This window comes from Bubalus kerabau, chromosome 13 (genome assembly GCF_029407905.1).
Source record: "Bubalus kerabau isolate K-KA32 ecotype Philippines breed swamp buffalo chromosome 13, PCC_UOA_SB_1v2, whole genome shotgun sequence".
NCBI lineage: Eukaryota > Metazoa > Chordata > Mammalia > Artiodactyla > Bovidae > Bubalus > Bubalus kerabau.
In genome coordinates, this window is record NC_073636.1 from 44,202,887 (window position 1) to 44,230,335 (window position 27,449).

Genomic DNA, 27,449 nt, shown 5'->3' on the forward strand with positions numbered 1-27,449 from the left:
TTGCCATAGCATGATTTTTTTTTTTAATGTGAAGGCAAATTATTCACGAGTCATCAAATATCCTTGTTTGAGGGTACAGGCCGCGTGCACTTGTGAGAACCTAGCGCACTGTGGGCTCCTCGGATTCAAAAACCTGAATGGGTCTCGGTGGAGAGTGATTGCTGCTCTCACGAAGCCTCCACCTTCAGGCACAAACCATATTCAGTTCTTGGGACGTCTCAGGGAGCCCACCCAAATCAAGCTGTGTCCCCTGCCCTGTCCAGGGCTGCCCTGCGTCGGCGAGGATTCATCTGGGCTGAGCAGGGTCCTCAGAACTCTGCTCTGAAGGGATAGTCCTTATGATTTTCAGTTCTGAAAAAGAGAAAAACAGATCAAAGATAGAAGCAGAGAACGGTTAATATTTTTAAGAGAAATGTTGAAAAAATACACTTAACATATTGTTTAAACTCCTGAGTGTATGGACTCAGTCTTATAATTTACCTCCAAAGTGGCCTGTCCTTAGACAGGAGAGAATTATGAAAAGGTTAACTTAACCCCAAAGGTGGTAAAGCCCTCTGCAGGGAGCAGTCATGCAATCTGGACCTTGCTCCCCCTCCTTGGGAAGGAGGGTAAAGGAGTCATATTTACATGGGGAACGTGGACAAACGGAGATTCCTGTCCAGGCCAAGGAGGTCAGTCATATCCTCTTCTGATAATTCAAAATCAAACACCTGGAAACCAGAAGAAAACAGTCACTGGGAACTTAGTCTGGTAGATCTTCGGCTGAACCACCTCAGCTGCAAAACACAGGTGGGGATCAGACTTCCTGTGACACTGGACCAAAACCAGGCGGGCTCAGCCTCTGCTGCTTAGGAATCCCTGGGAAGACAGGTATGCCCTGAGTGTGGCCCACAGGGTAAGGGATGTTCCAGAATAGAAATTTTCCCAACGTGCAAACCAAAACAACAACACAAGATGAAACAAAACAAAATAAAACACCATCACAACAACAAAACCAACAAAACCCCCCAAGAAACACAGACCAAAAACATTTCTTCCACACACCCACTTGGTGAGGGAGACCCCTGGTCCCTGGAGGCACTGATGCTCACTGTGTAGTTTTTCTTTTTAGTCCTTCGAAAGCAGTATTCTAAGCAGCTCTCCCCTCTTCCTATCCCTAACACACGTGCGGACTATGACCCTTGCTTGCATTAAGAGCCCGTCCATTCAGGGACAGCCAACCCTGAGCCCGCAGCTGAGAAGCTGGGGCCGGGGGAGGGACACAGCCTGGCCTAGCCTCTACCTGCAGGGTAGAAATCAGAGACTTAGTGGCAACCAAAGTTCTGCCTGGAGAGACAGCTGGAGCCCCGACACATCAGGACTGGGGCAGCCTGGGTGCAGTGGCTGGCACTGGGGTGAGGGTCAGCCTCGAGAGAACTCTAGCTGCAGCCTTGCCTGCCCACCCCCACCCCCTGTTCCATCCAGTTCAGTTCCGACAGCTCCGGGCTAGGAAGGGTCTGTCTCTACTCCAGAGGCCTCACCCTGACACCCCTGCAGTGTTAAAGCCACAGGGGGTGTGGCTGCTGGCTCTCGACATCAGCACACCCCTTCCCCAAGCTAAGAGGAGACCCCAAAGCCTCTGATGCCATGTGATTCAAAAGGAGGAAGCACTTTCCTGGAAGTTCTCGAGAATCCGCTTTGGGTTGACAGATTTGGGAATCACTCTTACGTTTCTCTGGATCTGAAATCGGATCAAAATCTGCGGGGAAAGAAACATCCAACATCAGACACAGGGCATTACCGGGGTCAGAGCTCAGCACTTTCCCCGACGGTCATGCTTTATCGTGCAGTGAAAGTCCAGAAGCCCGAGGCGGGAGCATGTACTGCAAGTGCTTTCATTCTGAGTCATTCAGAAACCCAACTGGGATTCTCTGAGCAGTTCTAGCGGGAGAAGCTCGGAGGACCTGCATGCACCCTAAGGAGAAATCACTGTCACGCCCCATCGCCAAATGATGAGACAGTGGAGCCAGGACGTGGCAACCCCCGCCTACCTGGGCTGCGGACTTCCTGTGCTTCTGAGCAATCGTCTGGATCATAGGGTCTTCCATCAGATGCATCCCCCCACTGGAGAGAAGAGTACAGGGCAGAGGCCACGAGGGCAAATGAACATGCTTCCTTCTTTAGGAAAACCTCACGCTTCCTCCAAACACAAAATCTAGATGTATTTTTGTCATGATACTTGTTCATCACAGGAAACTTAAATGATGCAGAGAAGCTGCCACTCAAATCCTCCCACTCAGACAAACCACTGCTAATGTTTTAGGGGAGGCAACTAGACACACAGCTTTTCACATACACTTGGTGCTTTTTCTCAAGAACCAGGCGGCAGTATTGGAGGCCACGGGGCAGTGGGTCTCCGTGCTTCAGCCCCTCTGACCTCTTAGCTTGGGTACAGCCATTCCCTGCTTGGGGCTCGACTCAGGGCCCCTGGAGCATCCCTACCTGGAGCCACCAAAGGGCAGGTAAGCTGTCACGGACACATTTCTCGATTGGCAGAAACTGATCAGGTTCTTCTGAGTGAGATATGGGTGGCACTCGATCTACAAGATGACAGCTCACCAGGAAAACAGTCCACCGGAAAAGGGGCCCACATTCCTTCCTGGACCCGGTCACTGCTAAGCTAGGACCCACTTCTAGTGTCTCCACTGGGAAGCAGAAAAGCCTGGACTGTGGTCCCCAAGACACCAGCCCGCTGGGAAGACCTACATCAGGAGCACTTAAACCTCCCCTGCTCTGCGAGGCCGCCCCATCACTTTAGGTAAAAACCTCGGCCTTGCATCTGCTCTATGCACACAGAGAAGAACGGCAACCCATGGTCACAGACGGGTGTGGAGCCCACGAGGCACAAGGCTGAGTGAAGGGCCAGGACACAGACACCACGTGCGGGAGGCAGCATGGTGTCTCCGCACCAAGTGCTAACACTCCTCAGTGCTGCTGGAAATCAGAAGAGTGGCTGCCCTTCCTGAGGGAGGGGGGACTGAAAGGAGCATCCAGGGGCTTCCGGCAGGCAGTGGGGCTGGTCGCGTTGGTTTACTGGTCTGCATGCTGGTCAGAGCCAGGCTCAGCTTATGAGATGGTCTCAAGCTCTTTTCTTATGTGAGCACTTTTTTTGTATGGACTTAACACTTTAACAAAAAGTTTAAAATAAAGTACGGCAAGAATGCCCTTTCTACTTGCAGTGCCAGCCTGTCTAGGGAACTCAACACTCCTGCCGGTAGTAGTCGTTTCTCTGCATTAACCTCTCGGCAGTCTGTGACCTGGGCTGAAGGTCGTCCATTCGTCCATGCTTTTCAGGCTACAACGTGCCAGGCTGGAGAGCAGGGGGGTCCCAGTGCTTTCCCATGAAGCCCACTCACCTTGGAGCATCAGCACTGGTGAAGGGTAGGGGCCACTGGGACCACTCCATTTTTGAACGCACCTGGTGATGCACCCACAGCTGCACACGGGAGCCAAGCTCAGTTCAGGCCCTCGCTCTGGGGGCACCACCTCACCAGATCAGACTTCCGGGGATCTTCTGCCCCCTCACCACTGCCTGCCTGACTGCTCCCAGTTCGTGATGCTGACAGCCCTGGGGAAGACACCTACACCTCTCAATCCACCCTTTCTTCCGTGGCCCCTGCAGCCTCCTGGAGGTAATGGCTGAAAAGCTGATCCATAGCCTCTGAGCTGGCCCCATGCTCACCTGGTTGGTCACCGGCTTGAACCTCAAGTTGGGTTTATTCAGAAGTCTCTCGAGCTGCTCGTGGTTGAAGTTTGACACCCCGATGGCTCTCACTAGGCCTGCGGCCACCAGGTTCTCCATGGCCTAGAGGGGAAAAAGAACCATGGGGCATCTGGGCTGGGCCAGCCCCACGGGTAACCCGCACAGGGTCCAAATAACGGCCCTGCCCGCTGTTCGACAGTATTTCCCTCAAGGCTTCTCCAGCGCTTCCGTGCTCCAGGTCTGCTCCCTGCTGCACCACTAGGAGCTGGGGGCAGTGGGCACACCGCGGGACCTCACCGAGCCTCAGTTTCCTCACCCGCACACTGGGGACCACCCCGTCCAGGTCATGGGGCTGTTTAAGGGCCATGTGAGCAGATGCATACAGAGCTCTTCGCTGAGGGCTGGCGTCGAGCAAACGCAGCAGGTCGGGCCGCCATTACTGGGCCCCTGTCACCTGGTGTCCGCAGGGCGTCCACACCTGCCTCACCTACTCACCCCTCGTCACCTGGATCACAAGCTGCTTCAGCACCATGACCTGTGCTCAGCTCCTGCCCCAGTGCCAGTTAACGTCTTCAGGGACAAGGGCAGAATAGCTCCGCTGTTCACTGACCAGGAACACGGCCTGGTGCCAGGCGCAGGCAGCTGTGAGTCTGAGCGGCCACGGCTGGTGACCAGGGTCCCGGGGTCCCTGTGACTCCCTGAAGCGGCAACAGCTGCCCAGACCCTCACTTGGGCCACACAAACAGCCCAGGGTTTGACCTGGATCCTTGAGAACAGGCCATGCAGTGGACAGACGGGCCAGGTGAGCTCAGTTTCACTGATTTGGTTGTTTGATGAAAGGGGAGGAGAGGCTGACCTGGCCCCGCATGCCTCCCCATCTGTGCCCCCTCCCCACTCTGCCTGGATGACCCCACACCCCATGCCTGCACCCCTCACCCCACACGAAGAGCTTGCACTTCGTCTCCCTGAACTCTGCAAGTTCCAGTGTGAACCTCCCCTTCTGGCCTCCACCCCTCCCTGCCTGCGTGGGGGTCACAGGCACCCGCCAGCCTGACTGGACACCCTGCAGGCAGGAGCCCTCCTCCCAGGCTGGCCGCCCACTGCCCAGCGCCCCACACCCACCGCCCCGACTGCCATGCTCCCGACTTGCTTCCACCTCAGCACTTTCTATCTGGACTCTGGTTTGAAATAAGCTATCCTTTCCTCCACTTCTCCTTGCCCACCCCAAGACATCCCCTGCCGCTGAAGTTATGGTTCCGAAATGCTGACAAAGCACTAAAGGGACCTACAGGATGGCAGCGTGGTCACCACCAGGACACAGGTTTTCAAATTTTCCTTCTTTCTGTATGTTTGACACTTTCTATATTTTCTGTAAAGACCATGTGATCTTTTTTTTTACTCAAAACAGTCTGAATTAGTCTGAATTAGACTGAGCGACTTCACTTTCACTTTTCACTTTTATGCATCGGAGAAGGAAATGGCAACCCACTCCAGTGTTCTTGCCTGGAGAATCCCAGGGACGGGGGAGCCTGGTGGGGTGCCATTTATGGGGTCGCACAGAATCGGACATGACTGAATCGACTTAGCAGCAGCAGCAGCAGCTATCCCTAAAGTGCTTCAGAAAGATGACCGACCCGTGCTGAGGTCCTTAATCAGGTGCTCGTCCTCAGTTCGTGCTGCAAACCAGGGGCCTCTGAACGGGCAGCTGCAGGCCTCACGGTTCCCTCTGGAGACGGTTAGCGGGGCTGGCTTACCTCCCACGTGTTCAGGAAGTCCGTGTCGCTGGGGATGATCATGCCGTTGTGGTCCACCGGCAAGTCTGCCTCTCCAGACTGCAAGAGCCAGAAGGAAAGGCACTCACTGGGGGCTCATAGTGACCCCCGGAGAGGACAGGGAGGAAGGGAGGGAAGAACACTGGACCAGAGGGCAGGAAGCCTGGCTCCGTTCCAACACACAGCTAACCTTCTCCAGTACTCTGAACGTCGCTGCCCACCACTCACCCAACAAGGAAGGAAGACCTGGAATCCTTGCCAGCGGCCATAAAACTGTTTGGCAATTTCAGGCAAAAAAAAATGGAGTCTTTCATGTCCTAAGGGCCCCATCTCCCAAGTCCACTGGTAGGATCCTCCCTCTTTTCTTAGAATCCCCATCATGGTGAGAGATAGTGAATCAACTAGTACCAGGGTGCTGGGAGGTGCAGGGCAGAGAAAGATGGCTACAATACTGGAGTGGGTTGCCACCTCCTCCTCCAGGGGATCTTCCTGAGCCAGGGATGGAACCGACACCTCTTGCGTCTCCTGCACTGAGAGGTGGACTCTACCACTAGTGTCACCTGGGAAGTGCCAGAGAAGGATGGCGGGAAATTTTTAAAAACCTAAAGCCAGACCTCAGTGCAGCCTCAGGGATTGGTCTGCAACCCCTCTACCCCACCAGGTATAGCCCCCCAAGGCATGTCAAAGGGGAGCCCTGTGTATGAAATGAAAGGACAGGCTGAGAGGCAGAACCTGTAGGGCACTAGAGCCTGGGGCTCTGAGGTCCTCCAGCCCACGCCTCCCCAGAGCTGAGCCCCGAGGGAACTGTGTGCTCACTGAATGATGACAGGGCACAACCAGGAAGGGAGGTGTGGCCTACGGGGGCCTCGCCGTCCTGTACCTTGAAGCCCATGGGCCAGTGCATGAGGTAGAGGTCCAAGTAGTCCAGCTTCAAGGTCTTCAGACTCCGGATGCAGGCTGCTTTCACCAGGGACTTCTTATGGCAGGTGCACCAGAGCTGCAGGGGCAGGGAGGAAGCACAGACACAATGGCCACGGAGCCCGTGGGAGCTGTGAGTGCACCCCTGCCCGCTGGCCCAGGATCTGCAAGATGCGCGGCATCCGGGACCCCCTGGCAGTAAATACAGTGGGGCAGTGACACGTCCTTCGGGCACCCTGGGATCCTCCATGGCTGCCCTTGTTCAGGCTGTCAGCGTCTCCTATCTCCTGTGCAAACACAGCATCTACAATCTCCTCAAAACCACACCAGCCTCGCTTCTATACAACATAGTTCCCTACGTAACAACTTTCAACCATGCTCCTTTCTAAGGGGAAAAGAGTGAACTTCTTAGACGACATCTTGACTTCTTCCACAGTCCAGCCCGTCCACTTCCTCAACCTGGCAGCTCTCTGCTGCCTAACAGTTTTTCATCTGGGAATGCCAGCCAAGCTTTTTGGGGGGTCCCTGCACCTATGGTGTCCCATGCCCCGTGCCTTTGCTCATGTCACACTGTCCCTGACCCCCCTGACCTGCAATGCTCCCAGCCTGTGCATGGAGCTGCACAAGTCCTGTCTCATGGGTTCAAGTACAGATCGACTCATCCAAAGGAAACTGGAAAACCCTCCCCGTGCCATTCCCACCATCTAGTAGCCCAGCCCTGAGTGGTCAGTGGCCCTCTCTCTATATACGGGAAATCCTACCTTGCTGACAATAAACAGGTTCTCCCGTCTCACCGCGCCCTCCTTGATCTTGGACTGGATTCCCACTCCGACCTCATTCTCATTGTGGTACACGTAGGCGCAGTCCAAGTGCCGGTAGCCCACATCTATCGCCACTTTTACAGCCTCTGTTACCTCCCCTGGAGCCGCCTACAAGACAAGAAGTCAGCCACTTGCACTCAGGAGAGCCCGACCCCAACAACCCCTGTTCACTCTAGAACACAGAGTCAACAAGCCATAAAAAGTGAAGTTACTGAGTTGGTACTCATATTCATCCATCCTAAAATTAGGAACATCAGCATCAGAAAGAATTTATAGATAATCTAATTTCAAATTCCTTTACTTATTTGGGGAAAATGCTTTAGGCATGTTTGGTGCCTGCAAATGACTGAGCTAGAGGCTGTGCTACTGGAATGAAGGTGCGTAAATAAATTTAGGATGAACAATGATGACAGGTGTGATGCAAGGAGGTACAGACTCACCCACTACCCACAAAGGCCATCAGCCCAAGTGTAAAAGCAGACAGGTGCACACAAAGACAACCCACCACACAGAGCATTGCCAGAAGCCAAAGGAATGCAATGGATGGCATCAGCAATGTGCAAGTTCAGAAAAGAAACATTCTCTGTAAAGGGGGCTGCTCTAGCAGGCAAGGGGCCTGGGGTGGGGGAAGAGGGAAGAGGCTCACACAACCACTAAACCACAAGGGGTCTCAGCTCACAAGGTGCTTTCTCCCTTGAACGTCACGTTACCCCGTGAAATGCATCTGTCATAATGGTCTTCATTGAATAAGAACACATTTAGAGTGGATGAGAGCTAATGAACCAAGCATCCACTTCAGAGTTGGGAGGACCACCAAGAAATCAGAAGGAAGAGAAAATGAATATAATAATGAACATCAAATACAAATTGATAGAGAAGACCAACAAGGCCTGTGGTTGATTTTTTGAAAAATCTTAATAGACTTTTTTTTTTTTTTTGCTGTTGTCTTTTTTTAATTTTTGGCAACACAGTGCAGCATACGGGATCTCAGTGCCCCACCCAGGGACTGAGCCAGGGCCCCCAGCAGTGGGAGTGTGGAGACCTAACCACTGGACCTCAAGGGGATTCCCTAAAGTAGACAAACTTTGGACAAGACTAGGGAGACCACGTTTTTTTAAAATGACATGAAAAAAAAGCAGTATATACAGATAAAAAATACATATTTAAAAACCTAAGAAACTATTATCAATGACTGCTGCTGCTGCTAAGTCGCTTCAGTCGTGTCTGACTCTGTGTGACCCCACAGATGGCAGCCCACCAGGCTCCCCCGTCCCTGGGATTCTCCAGGCAAGAACACTGGAGTGGGTTGCCATTTCCTTCTCCAATGCATGAAAGTGACAAGTGAAAGGGAAGTCGTTCAGTCGTGTCCGACTCTTAGCGACCTCATGGACTGTAGTCCACCAGGCTCCGTTGTCCATGGGATTTTCCAGGCAAGAGTACTGGAGTGGGGTGCCATTGCCTTCTCCATTATCAATGACTAGAAGCCAACAATTTGGAAAAGTGAAATGAAATGGAAAAATTCCTAGAAAAACTTAAGAAAAAATAAAGCTCAATTGGTCTATAACTATTTTTTTAAATAAAGCAATTAAACACAATACACAGAGTTTTACAAAATTTTCCAGTTAGAATTCATACCAATTAAAACAAAGTTCTTCTGACAAGAGGAAATACTTTCAACTTGTTTTACTCGACCACAATAAATTAAACTATTAATACATCCCTGACCTCTACCAGTTGGTAAATGGATAGAAGAAATAATTTAAATAATATTTTGATGAGTAAGGGTGATCATTCTAATTCCTGTGTGTGCTCATTGATGTCTGACTCTTTTGCGACTCCATGAACCATAACCTGCCAGTCTCCTCTGTCCATGGGATACTCCAAGCATGAATATTGGAGTGGGTTGCCATTTCCTATTCCAGGTGATCTTCCTGACCCGAGGATAGAACCCCTGTCTCATGTCTCCTGCATTGGTAGGCAGATTCTTTACCACTAGCACCAGCAACCAATAACTTTCTATGTGAATTCTTAAACAAATATCTTTTTATTAAAGACTGTTTTAAAAAGAAAGCAAATTTGAAAGGCTTTATAATTAGTGCTGTCTAAACCACTGACAGGGATTAGAAAAAGACAAAGTAGAGGAAAGTCCAAAGTACTTCCACTAAAGTTTGAAGGCAGGAGAAGGAGATGACAGAGGATGAGATGGTTTGATGGCATCACCAACTCAGTGGACATGTTTGAGCAAACTCTGGGAGTTGATGATGGACAGGGAAGCCTGGAGGGCTGCAGTCTATGGGGTTGCAAAGAGTTGGACATGACTGAGCTACTTAACTGAACTTCCACTATCAGGTTTTTACACTGGGAAGAAAAAGTTTGAAAGTTTCTTTTTAAAACCAAGTTGGCAATGACAGCATTTTCCTGTCTCTTTGGTAGAGACACTTCCCCATCTTCCTGTTGGCTGCTGCTCTGATTCGTCAGGTGACAGTTTCCTGCTCTTATCCAAGCCTGACAATCTTTTCTTCTGGGCTTTCTCAGACTTTTTTTTTTTTTTTTTTTCCCTGAACAATTATAATGCAGCGGGGCTGGGGTGGGGGGCGCTTCTTTGGTGGCTCAGTGGCAAAAAAGCCTCCTGCCATTGCAGGAGACACGGGCTTGACCCCAGATCGGGAAAGATCCCACATGCCTCCGGGCAACTAAGCCTGTGTGCCACAACTAGGGAGCCTGTGCGCTAGAGCCCAGGGAGCTGCAACTGCTGAAGGCCACACACCCTAGAGCTCTGGCTCCCCAACAAGAGAAGCCACCTCAATGAGAAGTCCAGCTAGAGCAACTAGAGAAAGCCCAGGCAGTGAGGAAGACCCAGCGCAGACATAAACGAACAAATAAATAAAAAAGCAGAGACAATACTTTGCCAACAAAGGTCCTTCTACTCAAGGCTGGATTTTTCCAGTGGTCATGTATGGATGTAAGAGTTGGACTGTGAAGAAAGCTGAGCGCCAAAGAATTGATGCTTCTGAACTGTGGTGTTGGAGAAGACTCTTGAGAGTCCCTTGGACTGCAAGGAGATCCAACCAGTCCATCCTAAAGGAGATCAGTCCTTCATTGGAAGGACTGATGTTGAAGCTGAAACTCCAATATTTTGGCCACCTGATGCGAAAAATCGACTCATCTGAAAAGACCCTGATGCTGGGAAAGATTGAGGGCAGGAGGAGAAGGGGACGATAGAAGATGAGATGGTTGGATGGCATCACTGACTCGATGGACATGGGTTTGGGTGGACTTCCGGAGTTGGTGATGGACAGGGAGGCCTGGCGTGCCAGTTCATGGGGTCGCAAAGAGTTGGACACGACTGAGCGACTGAACTGAACTGAAATAAGTAGTGATTGGGAAGGACAACCCCCAATTCTAGAAAACCTAATGACTAAACTAAACACTCCATTTCCAAAAGCCAGAGGCGAGCCCCCGGCAGGTGCCAGCGACCAGCTGGACCTGCGGAGGCTGTTGTAGGTGTCCCCAGGAAGGTGGTTCTCCACGCAGGGGCGTGTCGAAGGAAGGTGCCGCCCCTCCTCGACCAAGAGGCCGCCTCACCTTCCAGGTGCCCAGGCCCAGGACAGGAGGTATCGCCTCCATAGCTCGGAGTGCGTCCCCGCCTGCCCGCGCGGCTCCGTGGGGCCGCTACCCGAGTGGACGCCGGACTGGCTGCCGGTAGCAACAGAGGCCAACCCGGGTTGGCTGACGGCGCGGGGCAGCGGAAGAAGCCAAAGCACGCTAGGCGGTGAACACGCCCAGCTGTAGGGGCCAAGGGTGGGGCTTCGGGGAACGGACGCGCGCCGGCGAGGGGCGAGACAGCGCAGGAGGGACCTAGCCCTGCCCTCGGTCTCCTAGCAACGCCTCCCCTGCTCTCAGCATCGGGATCTCGGCGGGGATCCCAAGGTTCGCAGGGGCGGCTGGACCGGGTCACCCCCAGGGCAGCGGGGAGAGGCTTGGTGTCCCTCTCTCTGAGCCCTGGGAGGAGGCTAGGCCCCCGAGACCCCTCCCTTGGCGTGGGGGGGGGGGGGCGGTGTGGGCGTGGGGGTACGGCTTCAGGGTGCCAGAGGGACTACAAGTTGCTGTGCTTGGGCGGCTTGGGACCCTGAGGGTCTGCGGTACCATACAAGAGTTGGTGGCCTTAGCTCCCCGTTGGTGACCCGGTGCTCCGAGTCCTGGGAATGTTTTCTAACTCCCGGAGTCCGTGGGAGCAGAGCGCAACCTGGGGACCCGGGGAGCCGGGACGCGGTGGACACGGGGTCGCATCTCCCGGGACCGGGAGTGAGACCCTCCCTGCAGAGCCTTCAGTCTGCAGGTGGGAGTGGGCGGAGCCATTGCGGGAGTCCCCGCCTGCGGTGCCCCTCCTCGTGCTCCAGCACCCAAGACAGACTCCCCTCCAAGGTTGGGCTCGGGGGACACCTCTTGGGCGTGGCCTCTGGGGTCAGTCACAGGCAAGCTTCGTCGTGATGGCTTAGTTTGGCTGGACTTGGTCACTTAGAGCTGAGTGACCCTGAGCACCCATGCCTGGCTCATCAAGAAATTGGGGTGATCTAAGTGCCTGGGAGAGCTCCCTAATAACAGTAATTACTCCTAACACTCGGGCCTCATTGTGGAGCTGCTGCTCTCAGGGCTCCCTTCAGCCCCTTACACCAGCCAGGGGAGCGGCCAGGGCCAGGCTGGACCTGGTGTGGGTCCCAGGTCCTGCCAGAAAAGATGGGAGAGGCTGAAGAAGAGATGGAGAGGGGAAGGGGTGGCCTGACTTTCCCCTGCCCAGGCCCTGTCTACACCACCTCCGGGCCTCCTGACCTAGCGGTGCAGGGAACTGGCCGCTGGTGGCGGGGAGAGGGGTAGAGTGGGACCAGGACAGCAGGACGTGTGGGAGGTTATTCTGTGACTTCACGTCCCCTGGTCTTCAGCCAGGCTGATTGGTGTGGGGTGGTCCGTGGGTCCCTGGGGTTGTGGGGTCGCAGTACGGCGGCCGTTGGTGCCGTGCGGTAACCGCCGGGATAGAAGCCGTTGGTACATTGGACAGGGGTTCGGCCAAGAGGGGTCTCTTTCGCGCGCTGCTAGATGTGTGCATGTGCACTGGACAAGCTAGGAGATTAGGCTGCCTCACCACCCTCGCTGAGTCCGCATGTGGGAGGGAGGCCCTTTGACCTGGAGCTCATCCTGCTGCTTCCACCCACGGAATAGGGGTCCAGGAGCCTGGGCCGTGCCCACACTGAGTGGGGCTCATGCAGTTGAGCCCATCCCCTGCTGGGACAATCTGGGAAGTGAGACAATTAGAGCCAGAGAGGTGGGCGGAGTCCAGAGAAGGGAGGGTTCAATACCCTGAGGTCAAGGCCAAACCCTCCCTTTGGGTGTGCTTTGGGAATGAGAACACCTAAGCCCCTGCGTGCGGCCCTTTCCTCTGGGCATCCCCACATGGTGTGCACGTGACTTCCGGTGTCCTCCCTATCCATCTATATGCGCGGTGTGCAGAGACCCTTTTTGCAGTATAAATAAGAAACTTGGCAGTGTTACCTGTGCAATGGAGCAATGAGATAGATGATGATGTTATTAAAAACTGGCTGTTGTGAGATTACTTTTACAATAACATGTTTTAAATTTTCAAAAATAGTTTACACTTTGAAACAATGTGAGAAAAGGGACTTTTCATATTTATTTCAACAGGTCAAAAACGGACGGTTAATTTTTTAATAGATAGCATTTCAGAAGGAATTATTGTTTATTCTGTAGACGCAGAGAAAATCCACAAATTGCAAATCAAGTAGATTATAATGTGCTTCCCCTGAGCTTGGGAAATATTTTCTGACTCTGCAGAGATGGGTTTATTTAGGAAATACAATTGAGGTAAAACAACTGCATGATAAAAAACTGTTACCTATTTAGTTGAAAATACTCCTAAAATGGAGAACTTTATTCTTGCTGCTGCTGCTGCTGCTGAGTCGCTTCAGTCGTGTCCGACTCTGCACGACCCCATAGACGGCAGCCCACCAGGCTCCCCCGTCCCTGGGATTCTCCAGGCAAGAACACTGGAGTGGGTTGCCATTTCCTTCTCCAATGCATGAAAGTGAAAAGTGAAAGTGAAGTCGCTCAGTCGTGTCCAACTCAGCGACCCCATGGACTGCAGCCTGCCAGGCTCCTCCGTCCATGGGATTTTCCAGGCAAGAGTACTTGATTCTTGAGCTGTATGTAAACTTCGTTTGAGTCTCCTGCCCTCTAGTGGTCATTTCTGAAAGCTGTATGCGGTGAACTCTGAAATGAACACAACCCGAGTTTGAGCAAGCTCTGGAAGTTGGTGATGAACAGGGAAGCCTGGCGTGCTGCAGTCCATGGGGCCTCAGAGTCGGACACGACTCAACAACTGAACTGAACTGAAGTGTAGGAATCAAGTTCCAAATTTTAAGACATTTGAGGAAGCTGAGAAGTTTTCTAACTTGGATTCATCATTTTCACAACATAATCGCCATGTCTCTATTACATACTCCCTTGAGATTACTGATAGAAAACTGAATTTGGGTATCTCTTGACCATTTGACTTAATTTTCTGTAAAATTGGTACATATCTAGTATAGTCTTATCACTATTGCATAAAGGTTGTTTTGAAAATAAATACTTTAATATATACTACACTGTTTCCTATTACTAGTTAAGTCCATTACATGTTATATCTTGTATTCCTCTTACTGCCCCCATACACCTTGTGAAGTACACACTGTATTATTCCAATTTCATGAGAAAAGAAAGTGATACTGAGCGGGGGCTCATAAGACTTGGGAAGTGACACACCCTGGGCCTGAAAGACTGAGTTTTGTATCATGATTTTCGTTCTTCTAACAATTCATAATTAATTTTGAGTTAATTTTTAAATTATCAATATTTAACCATAAGTGTTACCCTCCAGCAGAGCTATTTAAAATCCTAAGAGATGATGCTGTTAAAGTGCCAGTAAATTTGGAAAACTCAGCAATGGCCACAAGATTGGAAAAGGTCAGTTTTCATTCCAATCCTAAGGGAAGGCAATGCCAAAGAATGTACAAACTAGCATACAATTATGCTCATTTCACCTGATAGCAAAGTAATACTCAAAATCCTTCAAGCCAGGCTTCAGAAGCACATGAAGATATTAAGAAAAGGTGGCAAGAATACACAGAAGAACTATACAAAAAAGACCTCACGAACCAGATAATCATGATGGTATGATCACTCATCTAGAACCAGACATCCTGGAATGCGAAGTCAAGTGGGCCTTAGGAAGCATCACAACAAACAAAGCTAGTGGAGGTGATGGAATTCCAGTTGAGCTATTTCAAATCCTAAAAGACGATGCTGTGAAAGTGCTGCACTCAATATGCCAGCAAATTTGGAAAACTCAGCAGTGGCCACAGGACTGGAAAAGGTGTTTTCACTCCAATCCCTAAGAAAGGCAATGCCAAAGAATGTTCAAACTACTGCACAACTGCACTCATCTCACACGCTAGTAAAGTAATGCTCAAAATTCTCCAAGCCAGGCTTCAACAATATGTGAACCAGGAACATCTGCACAGATGTTCAAGCTGGTTTTAGAAAAGGCAGAGGAACCACAGATCAAATTGCCAACATCTGTTGGATCACTGAAAAAGCAAGAGTTTCAGAAAAACATTTATTTATGCTTTATTGACAATGCCAAAGCCTTTGACTGTGTGGATCACAATAAACTGTGGAAAATTCTTAAAGAGATGGGATTACCAGTGAAGGAAAGTTACCTGGCTCAAAATAGCCTAGAGTTAAAACTCCCCTCCAGGTCCTCCCCACCAGTCTATGTAAAACAAAGAACTCTCACCCAAAGAAAAAAAAAATGGACACTAAGGTAGATTACCCCCAACTCCAAGCTGTTCCCAGCCTCTGGCCAACCTCCAGAATTCCTTGCCCCAGCCATTTAAGAGATAACTACTCCTAACAACCTTGGAGGAGAACAGGCCCCCTTAAGACAGTAGATTTCCACATACATGCCTGTATATACTTTTTTCTTGGGTTAATGCAGCAGCTCACTAATCTGACTGCTGCCCCTTCTCGCCACATTAAAGGTGATCTGTTCCTGTAAAGTGCCGGTCTTGTTCTTTTTCTGAACTTCACCTTCTCTAACTCCCTTACCCTACATTTTTTGTTGCTGAAACCTGGGAGGTTGAGACTTCTTCACGTTCTCCACAGCCAGCTCTTTGGAGCATGGAAGCCTGCCGAGCTCACTTTCCCACCCGGACTTTCAAGACCTCCTAGAGAGGACATCCTGTGCCTTCTTGAGCGGTACAAGTCCTGTGTAAGGGCTTTATTGGTTTTTCACGTAACACAAGGAATATTGGTCTCTCTCTCTCTTCCTCTTTTCTCTACACTTTCTTTTCCACGAGACCAACCAACTCTAGGACAGAGGCCTTTTGCCATTCAACCTACCTCCATCCACCACGAATTCTCACCTGACCCAAAAGCCCAGGTAAGCTCAGACGGTACTCTAGGGTGCCATAGACTATCCTCCTTTCTAGGTTCCTGGAGAACCCTACAGCCAAAAGGTCCTCTGGGGAGGTACACGTGGAGGACGCCCCTCCCCTCCTTCAGAGCCTCTCTCTCTCTGCCTAGTTAAAAGATTAGGTGACGACCCTTTTCTCTCCACTGGACCGTCGCTAGCCATTTGCTATGGGGTCAAGGCAATCTGTCCCATGGGACTCTCCCTTGGCCTGAGTAAAATGAAACCTCAAACCTCTATTCTTGACCGATCTCAAGGTTCATAAACTCGAGTCACTTTGCACTCAAATTTGGCCTCAATACAAACTGGATGACCAAAACCACTGGCCTGAGTTCAGGACTTTCGATTTCAATATTTTATCAGATCTCACAAACTTCCTCACACAGAATGGCAAATGGTCGGAGGTCCCCTATATTCAAGTCTTCTGGGACCTTAGAAGTCATCCTTCTCTTTGCAAGGACTGTTCTACCTGTCAAATCCTCTGCTCTCTCTCCCCCTCCATTACAAAAGAATCCACATCTAAAGCCCCTAAAAGGCCCCCTAACCCCCCAACCCCTGATTTTGACCTGGCAGATGAGCCTCCTCCCTACCACCCAGAGAGAAAACTTCCAGAGACGAGACCCCATCCTCTAGCCCTTCCTCCTCCAAAACAGGAAGCGATGACTCCAAAACCCCCAAAGAGATTGCCACCCCACCCCCCATCAGCCAGGACCTGAAGCAAACACATGCTTCCCCTCAAAGAGGTAGCAGGACCGGAGGGCCCTACTATGGGTTCATGTGCCTTTCTCAATTTCTGATATGAGCCAAACTGAAGAAAAATTGGGATCTTTTTGAGAAAATCCTACTAGGTATAGAGAAGAATTCCTCTGCCTTACACAAGCCTATCACTTGACCTGGAATGATCTTTATCACATTCTAAATGCCACATTAACCCCTGATGAAAAGGAATGGATATGACAGGCAGCCCAGACTCATGCTGATCAGCTCCATAATCAAGACAGGACTAATCCGGTGGCTGATAATGCAGTCCCTTTAACTGAGCCACGATGGACACATCAAGGCGATGCCAGCATCCGGTACCTGCATCATATGATCACCTGTTTACTACAAGGAATGCTAAAAAACTCTCACATTCATGTTAACTACAATAAGACTAGCAAAGTGAGTCCAGAAAAAGATGAAAATCCTGTCTTTTTTCTTTCATGGCTTACTGAGGCAGTCCAAAAATACACTAGATATTTCCACCCCTGCTGGACTTCTGTACCTATACGTCCAGTTCATAAGCCAGTCAGCTCAATATTCGCTGAAAACAACGCCAGTTGGAGAAAGGCCCCAAAACCCCTCTGCAAGATATCCTAGAAACAGCCTTTAAAGTTTTCAACAATAGGGAGAAAGAAGCAGAAAAAGAAAAGGAACGAAAGGCCAAATATGTTTTATTCACTGCAGCTGTCCAAGAAAAAAATTCAACCCCTTTGGCCCATCCACCTCGTCCCACCTATATGGGACCTAACCCTCCAGGCCCTACTTTAGATGTAACCAAATGGGACACTGGGCTAAGTCCTGCCCAAACTCCCAGCCACCCACCAAACCCTGCCCCACCTGCAAACAATGGGGCCACTGGAAAATGGATCGTCCTCAGACATTTCCCACCAAATCTGGGGGTCCACCCCAGGCCCAACAACAATGAGCCGGGAACCAGACTGAAGGGGGCCCTGGCACCCCAGACCATGGTTCCTCGGATGAGGTAAGAGATGATCCAATTGTGCCCCAGTTATTCCAGTGACGGAACACAAGCTCCAGACCCCAAGTCCACCACATACAGATGAACTCGGAGCTTTGGGTAATTGGCACGGTGGCCGGACACAAAGTCTCATTCCTAACAGACACTGGGACTTGTCACTTTTATCCTCCTTTAAGGGTCCTCTCCAACCTTCACAAGTGGCCATCAAAGGGGGTCTCAGGCATCCCTTTTTATCCGAAAATAACCCCTCCTCTCCTTTGTTCCTTTGACAAAACAACACTAACACATTCCTATAAAGTAGTTTCTCAATGCCTAATGGCATTGATGGGACGTGATCTTCTGGCTAAGCTGCAAACTTCTATAAACCTCCCATCCTTAGATCCCGTACCAATTCTTTGCATCGAAATGGCACCCGAACCTTTGGCCAGCCCTCACTCCCAAAATCTACCCCCTGACCTTCCCCCGATAGATCCTCAGGTCTGGGTCACTGAATCCTCATTGGTAGCCCTACACCATTCCCCTGTACAGGTTTTTCTTAAAAATCCCTCAGGTAATAACCCAAACTCAATATACCCTGACCACAGAATCCCAACAAAGACTTAAACCAACAATCTCCCGACTGCTCAAAGCCAGCCTTTTGCGGGCTATCGTTCTCCTCATAATACTCCTATACTGGCAGCCACAATGGGACCCACTCCTGGCATCTAGTTCAAGATCTTTGCAAGATCAATCAGGCCATAATACCCATATACCCCGTGGGCACTAATCCCTACCCCTTCTCTCACATATTCCCCCTGACACTCTACTTCACGGTATTGGACCAAAAGATACTTTCTTTACTATACCCCTACACCACTCCTCACAGCCCCTATTTGCCTTCACCTGGACAGATCCAGACACAAATCAATGTCAACAATTAACTTGGACCGTTTTACCACAAGGGTTTAGAGATAGCCCTCATTTTTTTGGTCAAGCCCTCCAAAGAGACCTACAAACTTTAGGCTTCGGCTCTACTACCTTACTCCAGTATATAGATGATTTATTGTTATATAGTTCTTCTCACCATATCTGCCTAGTCCACACTGCAAAGGTATTAAATGCCCTAGGCAACTGGGGCTTGAGTCTCACCCTCCAAAGCACAAAGTGCTTCCACCACTATCAATTACATGGGATTGCTTCTCACTCCCAAATCAAAATAATTCCAGCTCAGAGACTTCAAGCCTTGACACAGATCCCCAGGCCCCAAACCAAAAGGGAACTTCTTTCTCTATTAGGTCTATTAAACTTCTTCCGAATATGGGTCCCGAATTTTGCCCTCCACGCAAAACCTCTCTAGCAAGCTACTCCAAGAAACGTAGATGAACCCTTCTTGGCCCCCACCTCTCTCCACACTCCAATACAGACTCTTATCAAACATTTGCTACAGATCCCTTCTCTTTACTTACCTGATTACACCAAGCCTTTTTTCCTTTTTGTACATCCTCGACAAGGACATGCCTTAAGGATACTGCGCACATATGAGGGCCTCTAGCTTACTTATCTAAACAACTCGATCTCGTCATGCTCAGATGGCCACCTTGTCTCCAGGCCTTAGCTGCAACCACCCTCTTAATTCCTGAAGCCCAAAAACTAACCTGAAATGCTCCTCTAAATGTATGTTCACCTCATTCCATCTAAGATTTACTCTCTCATCGGGCTTTCCTTTCTCTGCTCCCTGCTTAACTATAGATCCTCCACAGACACCTCTTTGACCCATCCCTTTCTTTTATGCCTTATAAACCTCTTAATCCTGCTAGCTAGCTTACTCCCTACACCAGATCCAGAACACCTATCTCATGACTGTGTTCAGGCCTTAGATATGACACTTAATCCATTTGAACATATAACCGATCTGTCCCTTACTGACCCCACAGTCCCTTCCTGGTTCATAGAAGATAGTGCTCAGAAACAAGCCCCATTTGAGGCTGGATATACTATAGTCCAGGGACAGCCTGACAAAGTTATCCCTCCTCGCATTATCACGTCAGCCACACTCCCAGCTCACACATCCTCAAAACAGGCTGAAATGATAGCTCTTACACAAGCTTTGACCCTAGCCAAAGACCAAAAGATAAACATTTACACTGACTCCATATATGTCTATAACATATTTACATTCTAACATTATAATCTGGAGGGAGAGGGGATTCCTGACTCAGAAGGGCACACCTATTCTCAATGCTTCTTTTATTTCTGAACTCCTCCATGCGTCTCAGCTCCCAAAACAAGCTGCTATAATATATTGCTGGGGACATCAGTAACATAATCCTATCTCCTTTTACAACAATATAGTAGATCACCAAACAAAGCGGCAGGCTGCCTCTGTTAGTCCTGTCTTTACTATGCCCCATATTGACGAGCCTAACATCCGCACATTACTTTCATATTTGCATCCCCTTTTCCACCCCTCTGCAAAAATACTTAAGGTTTTCCTTCAGAACTGTATTGAACTAAGGACGATATGACTTATTTAAATAATCTGACCCAAACTTGTACCATGTGTCAGCAGACAAATCCTAATTGTAACATTTGCCTCCCTTCTTTCCCCACCCACCAAATTGCAGACATCTTCCCACACAAGACTGGCAGGTAGATTTCACCCACATGCCACCCGTAAAAAAGGTTAAATTTCTCCTAGTCTTTGTATATACATTTTCTGGATGGATCGAAGCTTTCCTGACTACTAACAAACCAGTCCCTACTATGGCTCAGCTTATTCTTATTGAAATCCTCCCTAGGTCTGGAATGCCTTCCTCCCTCCAGTCTGACAACAGGCCCGAGTTCACATCTCAAATCACCCAAAATATTGCACGGGCCCTTCAAGTTCCTTGGAGGTTTTGAGAGAGTAACAGGCAGGAAGGCCAGGGGTCTCCAAATGGAGAAAATAGCCTGCAAGTGTCAGACACTTTTATCTCTCTTAAGCAGCAGGAGGAAACAAACTAGGGATATTTTTTTCTTCTCTATACAAATTTAAAAGGAGGTTTCTCTTAAAATACTGTGTTGCCATAATGACACCTGGTTTCACCTGAAGTTAACTATTCTCAAACCTAGAGATAACCAAAGCCTTTTTCTTATGGAAATGTTTGTCTTAAGCTATGCTAATGTACTATGCATTTACCCCCAAACTCTGTCTTCAAGTTGGTTCCCTCTCAGCTCAGAACCTACTTGACAAACCAGTATGTTATACTGAGATATTGTTCCCCTAATCTATGTAAATGAAACTATGTGGTCTGCCCTTCTTCAAGATTCAAATTAATCATTTTATGGCCCAGGATAAACCATTTGATGCCAAGATTATCCCAAAATACATCTTATGGATGAGGAACCTGGTGCCACTCTGAGTTTTAAGACATTCTTTCTTTCATTAACAGACTGCTAGTGACTATACAACATCCAGCTGAAGACTAGCAGGGGGGGCACTCTTTCTGCCCTCTTCTGATGCCTATGTCAGAAGCTTTCTATATCTCCTTTATACTTTAAAAAAACGTCATTACCCAAAAGCTCTGAGCAATCAAGCCTCATCTCTGGCCCCGGATTGAATTCTTCTCCTCCGGGGGCCAAGAATCCCAGTGTCTTTGCGTGAATTCAACAACCACCTTTCAGTTTCACATTCCTTATCATCCCTGGTCTTCCCATAAGGTTGAGAGAGCCAACCGAGTCCTAAAAAAAACTCAGACCAAATTAACAATCGAACTTCATCAAGATTGGACTAAACTCCTCCCTTTAGCCCTCTTAAAGGTCCGGGCCTTACCAAAAAAACCCTTAAGTATCAGTCCATTCAAGGCCATGTATGGGAAGCCCATAATACCTTTGGGTCTTTCCCCTTCCCAGGACGGTCCCAAACTGCCTTCTCACCTTCCTTTTCCTTTACTTGCCCAGATACGAGATGCCCTTTGGCAACATATGGATGACTTACTCCCTCGACCACACCCCAATTTTCCATACCCATCCCTTCAAATAGGAGATAATAAAAGTTTGTATGACAACTGAGTCCCACTCAGACTTAACCCCAAAATGGCAACGTCCCTACACGGTAATTCTGCTGACCCCTACCGCTACAAAATTAAAAGAAATCACCCCTTGGGTCACATCACCCGGTTAAAAAAGGTTATGCAGCCCAGTGATGAAAATGCTTGCCAGACTAATACTTATCAAGTTTCTCACACAGGCCCTACAACTCTAAATTTCTCATAGCTTCCACCGGCCTCAACTGGCGATGGATGAGCCTGTAGGTTTCACGGCTTCAATTATTCCTGGAACAACTTCTGGCAGATATCTGGGTCTCGAGTCCTCAAGGATTCACGTTCAAACTTGCTGAAGATTACATCTCCACCCTATGGCTACAGGGAGCCTTTTATAACTTTTACCCCTTTAAAATCCAATTCTTTTCCATAGTAATCTATCTTATACTCACTTCCCCAAATGTTGTTTAACATCTTCTTCTTATCCTCCCTTCTTCCTGTGACCCAGGAACTCCTTCAAAATCCTAATCTCAACTATCTATTCTGGACCCTTAATTTAACCCATACACTTCTCAATGCTTCTAACACACAACTGGCTAAAGACTGCTAGATATGTCTATCCCTAACTCCTCTGTGAGATTCAGCCCTCCCCACATTCATCCTCAACTGGACCACAGGTAACATGTCCCTACACCACTCATACCGTGGAGAGCCTTTATTCGTCTCATATCTTACATAGCTTCACACAAGTGACCAAATCCGAAATTCAGACACACTCTTATAATCTTTACTCACTGAACTTTCCTCCTTCAATGAAAAACCTTCAATCGGAGGCCCTATTGCCTAGAGAGTAACACTGTTACAATCAACTCCTTTTTGTATATCTAGAAATTCCATAAACAGTTCATATGACCAACCCATGGGCACAAATCCCTAACTCCATGTGCAACCATACCTCCACCTTACTGTTTGCCACTGGAAAGGCTATATATAATGTTTCTGGTCCTACAGGACACTCTTTAACCTTTACAGGGTGGTTTCCTCAGCATATTCCTCCACTTCTCCCACTGTTGGGGCCACCTTAGCAGGGTCTCTGAGCATCCTTGAACGAACGATCAAAACCCCACCCCCCAACTCCTCTTCGCCATCAACTTCAGCTGTTGTATTATGACACCTGGCCTATTTTTCCTGTGTGGGATGTCTACATACCTCTGTCTACCTACTAACTGGACCGGGACCTGCACCCTGGTATATTCCAATCCAAACCTTTTAATAGCCCCCAATGATCAGCCTTTGCCTATTCCTCTCATCCACAAGTGAATAAAACGAGCCATTCATTTCATTCCCCTCTTAGTAGGGCTAGGAATAGAGGCTGGAATTGAAAAAGGAACCCCTGGCTTAACCACCTCCATCCAAAACTACCAGACACTCTCTAAGGACCTATCAGACAGCCTCCAGGAAATAGCTCAAGGCCTAATAACTATCCAAAATCAACTTGATTCCTTGGCAGCCATAGTATTACAAAAACAGAAGGAGATTAGATCACCGCAGAGAAGGGTGGTCTGTGCCTTTTTCTAGACAAATCCTGCTGTTTCTATGCCAACCAGTCCGTTATTGCCCAAGGAGCTGCAAAAAGCTTACAGATCGAGCCTCACGAACCCGCCAGAGATTAAGCAACTCCTGGCAGTCATGGTTAACAGTTTGGAACTGGATGCTTTGGGTTTTATGTCTTCTCGGACCATTCATTTTTATCATCCTCCTACTCACCTTTGGGCCCTATTTAATCTTTTCCAGGGATTTCTCCAAGACCAAATCCGAGCCATTTTCAGAGACCAAGTCAAGACTGTTCTTTTGCTTGAGACCCTGAGGGCTAGAATAGAAAAGCAACACTACAGGCCTTAAGACTTCCTTCCTCCCAGACTACAATCCCCTGAACCTCATTTATCAGCAGGAAGAAGCCCTGAACATTAGCAACATCCACCTCTCTTTCTCTTTCTATATATATTCCTTAGGGTCTGGGATGAAGGAAAGTTACACGCCTCAAAATGGCCTGGAGTTAAAAGCCCCCTCCTGGTCCTCCCACCATTCTGTGAAAACAAAGAACTCTCTCACCCCAAGGAAACAAACGGACAATAAGGTTGATTGCGCCCAGCTCCCAGCCCTGCCCAGCCTCTGGCCAATCTCCAGAATTCCTTGCCCCAGCCATTTAAGAGATAACTACTCCGAACAACCTTGGAGTAGAAGAGGGTCTCTTATGACAGTAGCTTTCCACATATATGCCTATATACATACTTATTCTTTTCTTGGGTTAGTGCTGCTGCTGCTGCTGCTAAGTCGCTTCAGTCGTGTCCGACTCTGTGCGACCCCATAAACGGCAGCCCACCAGGCTCCCCCGTCCCTGGGATTCTCCAGGCAAGAACACTGGAGTGGGTTGCCATTTCCTTCTCCAATGCATGAAAGTAAAAGTAAAAGTGAAGTCACTCAGTCATCTCTGACTCTTAGCGACCCCATGGACGGCAGCCTACCAGGCTCCTCCATCCAAGGGACTTTCCAGGTGAGAGTACTGGATGGGTTAGTGCAGCATCTCACTGACTGCTACCCCTTCTCGCCTCATTAAAGGTTATCTGTTCCTCTAAAGTGCTGGTCTCCTTCTTTTTCCAAACCTCTCCTTCTCTAACTCTCTTACCCTACAACCAGACCACCTGACCTGCCTGTTGAGAAATCTGTATGCAGGTCAAGAAGCAACAGGTAGAACTGGACATGGAACAGACTGGTTCCAAATAGGAAAAGGAGTACACCAGGGCTGTATATTGTCACCCTGCTTATTTAACTTATATGCAGAGTACATCATGAGAAACACTGGGCTGGATGAAGCACATGCTGCAATCAAGACTGCCAGGAGAAATATCAATAATCTCAGATATGTAGATGACACCACCCTTATGGTAGAAAGAGAAGAACTAAAGAGTCTCGTGATGAACGTGAAAGAGGAGAGTGAAAAGGCTGGCTTAAAGCTCAACATTCAGGAAACTAAGATCATGGCATCCTCTCCCATCACTCAATGCCAGATAGATGTGGAAACAGTGGCAGACTTTATTTTTGGGGCTCCAATATCACTGCAGATGCTGACCGCAGCCATGAAATTAAAAGATGCTTACTCCTTGGAAGGAAAGTTATGACCAACCTAGAGAGCATATTAAAAAGCAGAGGCATTATTTTGCCAACAAAGGTCCGTCTAGTCAAAGCTATGGTTTTTCCCGTAGTCATGTATGGCTCTGAGAGTTGGACTATAAAGAAAGCTAAGCGGGGGAAAAAGTGATGCTTTTGAACTGTGATGTTGGAAAACACTCTTGTGAGTCCCTTGGACTGCAAGGAGATCCACCCAGTCCATCCTAAAGGAAATCAGTCCTGAGTGTTCACTGGAAGGTCTGATGCTGAAGCTGAAACTCCAATACTCTGGGCCACTTGATGTGAAGAACTGACTCATTTGAAAAGACCCTGATGCTGGGAAAGATTGAAGGCAGGAGGAGAAGGGGAGGACAGAGAATGAGATGGTTGGATGGCATCACCGACTCAATGCACTTGAGTTTGAGTAAACTCCGGGAGCTGGTGATGGGCAGGGAGGCCTGGCGTGCTGCAGTCCATGGGGCCGCAAAGAGTTGGACACAACGAGCGACTGAACTGAAGTGAACTGAAAAAGGACCGAAATCCTAACTATAACATTCGCATTCCTCCTGGGCACAGAACCCCTTCTCTCCGAGTGCACGTGGAGAGAACGAACAGCAACTGTAAACGAGTATTCGGGCCTGCGCCTGACGACATCGGCGAGCGTGAGAGACCGCGAAGAGGAGTAACCGCCAGGGCGCGACTCCTCGCCGCGACCAGGAGGAGGGTGAGGGCTTACCGCTCCGGGTTCCTCCGGTTTCCGGCCGGGTTAACTGGACGGAAATAGTTTCAGAAATGGAACACAGCCCCCGTCCCCACCCCCAATTCTCTTCTAACAGCAAGAATAACCAATCTTCCTCCGCTCCCCCAAGTCCCGCCCTTTCACCCGCCCGGCTCCGGAGAAGAACCCACAACCCCCAGAAAGCCGCCGAGCGCGACGCCGTACCGGGCGGTGGAAGTAGACGTGCCGGAAAGTCGTGTGCCGGCAGGTCGTAAAGCGCGCGCGTCTTCCGGTTAACGACAGCCGTGCCGAACGTTCCCTCCAGCAGCCGCCCCCCGGTAAGCGTCTCCGCCGGACTCTTGGTAGTTCTGTTTTCTCCCCGCTTCCCGGCCACGGTTTTCTGTGGTCGCCGTCTTCACTCCTGCATCATGTTCAAGAAATTTGATGAAAAAGAAAACGTGTCGAACTGTATCCAGTTGAAAACTTCCGTTATTAAGGGCATTAAGAACCAGTTGATGGAGCAGTTTCCCGGCATCGAACCGTGGCTGAACCAAATCATGCCAAAGAAGGATCCGGTCAAAATAGTGCGATGCCACGAGCACATAGAAATCCTCACGGTGAACGGGGAGCTGCTGTTCTTCAGGCAAAGGGAAGGGCCTTTCTACCCAACGCTGAGGTTGCTGCACAAGTATCCGTTCATCCTGCCCCGCCAGCAGGTGGACAAGGGAGCCATCAAGTTCGTGCTCAGCGGAGCCAACATCATGTGCCCAGGCCTGACCTCGCCGGGGGCCCGCCTCTTCCCCGCCGCAGTGGACACGGTGGTGGCGATCATGGCGGAGGGAAAGCAGCACGCTCTGTGCGTGGGCGTCATGAAGATGTCCGCGGACGAGATCGAGAAAGTCAACAAAGGAATCGGCATCGAGAACATCCATTACCTCAATGACGGGCTGTGGCACATGAAGACGTACAAGTGAGCCTGGGAGGACTCGCGCCTGGTGCCCCGCGGACCTCGTGCCCAGCCTGTGTCCGAGTGACGCCAGGGAGGCCACTCCTCAGTGCTTAAGACATTCAGAGGACACTAGAAAAGGAGAAAGGCCAAGTAAAAGTTTTGGAACGAACCTCTCTGTCTGTGTGTGTGTGTCATTTGTCTGTGTGCCTGTGAGTGTGTTTGTGTCCACGGCGGAGGTCAGTTTAGATTTCCTGTCTTGTTGGTCTAAGGAGGTATTCGTTGGAACAGGCTCATTATCTCCCTCAGAAATGTAGATTTCAAAGTCAAGAGCGTGCACTTGATAGACCCAAGTGAGTGAAAAGGTAGGGGAAGAAAATGGCGAGGGGCTTCCCTGGTGGTCCAGGGATTAAGACTGCCGCTTCCATTGCAGGGGCCTCAGATTCCATTCCTGGTCGGGGAAGCTAAGAACATTCTCTGAGGCCAAAAAAACTGAGTAGAGAGAGGCCCGAAACAACTCTATTCATACTACTGCTTTAAGAGGTGAATACTAGAAACAAAATCCGGTACAAAGAAAACTTCAGACTTTGTTGGTTGTCCACCCAACAAACATTATTCCCGCTTTTTCCTTCTTGGTGGTGGAAATGTGGGTCCATCCCTTGTCTACAGGAGTCTGGAAAATGGTCATTAGTCCAGGCTTATCATGGTGGGTGGTCTATTTCCCTATGAGATGGACTCATTTGTGGGTTGGCATGGGGCCTACGGCTAAGCAGGATCTTATGTTTAGGAAAAAGAGGGTCCTTCCTCCCCTGGTTTTGAGTCATTTATAGCCAGGTGTGTGACCTGCGTTAGGAGGGGCTACTAAAAAAAAAAAAAAATGCTTGGGGAGAAACTCTCCCTACCTTGTATGGCGAATGATTTTGTTCTTGCTAAACACACACACACACACACACACACCCCTTGATAATAGTCTGAAGGTGGTTATGTTGAAAATAGAAAATAATAGTGCCCTTATTGATTTATGAACTGTTGATTAATCAACTATTCAGACTTCTTAAGGGATGTGACTAAATTCTGTGAAATGAAAAAAATTTTCTT

At 49.3% G+C, this 27,449-nt stretch overlaps 2 protein-coding genes and 1 long non-coding RNA gene across 3 annotated transcripts; 1 reads left to right on the top strand and 2 right to left on the bottom strand.

The window, feature by feature from the left end:
• On the bottom strand, nt 1-25,828 carry AKR1E2 (aldo-keto reductase family 1 member E2; the record flags this gene model as incomplete). Its single annotated transcript, XM_055543298.1, has 10 exons — nt 1-351; nt 628-709; nt 1,654-1,738; nt 2,031-2,103; nt 2,482-2,579; nt 3,722-3,844; nt 5,497-5,574; nt 6,395-6,511; nt 7,194-7,361; nt 25,631-25,828. Coding segments are annotated over 10 exons (1,065 nt in total), but the record flags the coding sequence as incomplete, so codon positions are not given.
• LOC129625611 (uncharacterized) lies at nt 12,917-19,790 on the bottom strand. The gene is made up of 2 exons (XR_008701553.1): nt 18,964-19,790; nt 12,917-13,535 (listed from the first exon to the last, which is right to left on the bottom strand). It is a non-coding gene; the product is annotated as an uncharacterized LOC129625611 (long non-coding RNA).
• On the top strand, nt 25,670-26,521 carry LOC129625610 (malignant T-cell-amplified sequence 1-like). Its single transcript, XM_055544160.1, has one exon. The coding sequence runs from the start codon at nt 25,834-25,836 to the stop codon at nt 26,377-26,379; it is 546 nt and encodes a 181-aa protein (XP_055400135.1). The 5' UTR covers nt 25,670-25,833; the 3' UTR covers nt 26,380-26,521.
• Nucleotides 26,522-27,449: the final 928 nt, after the last annotated feature.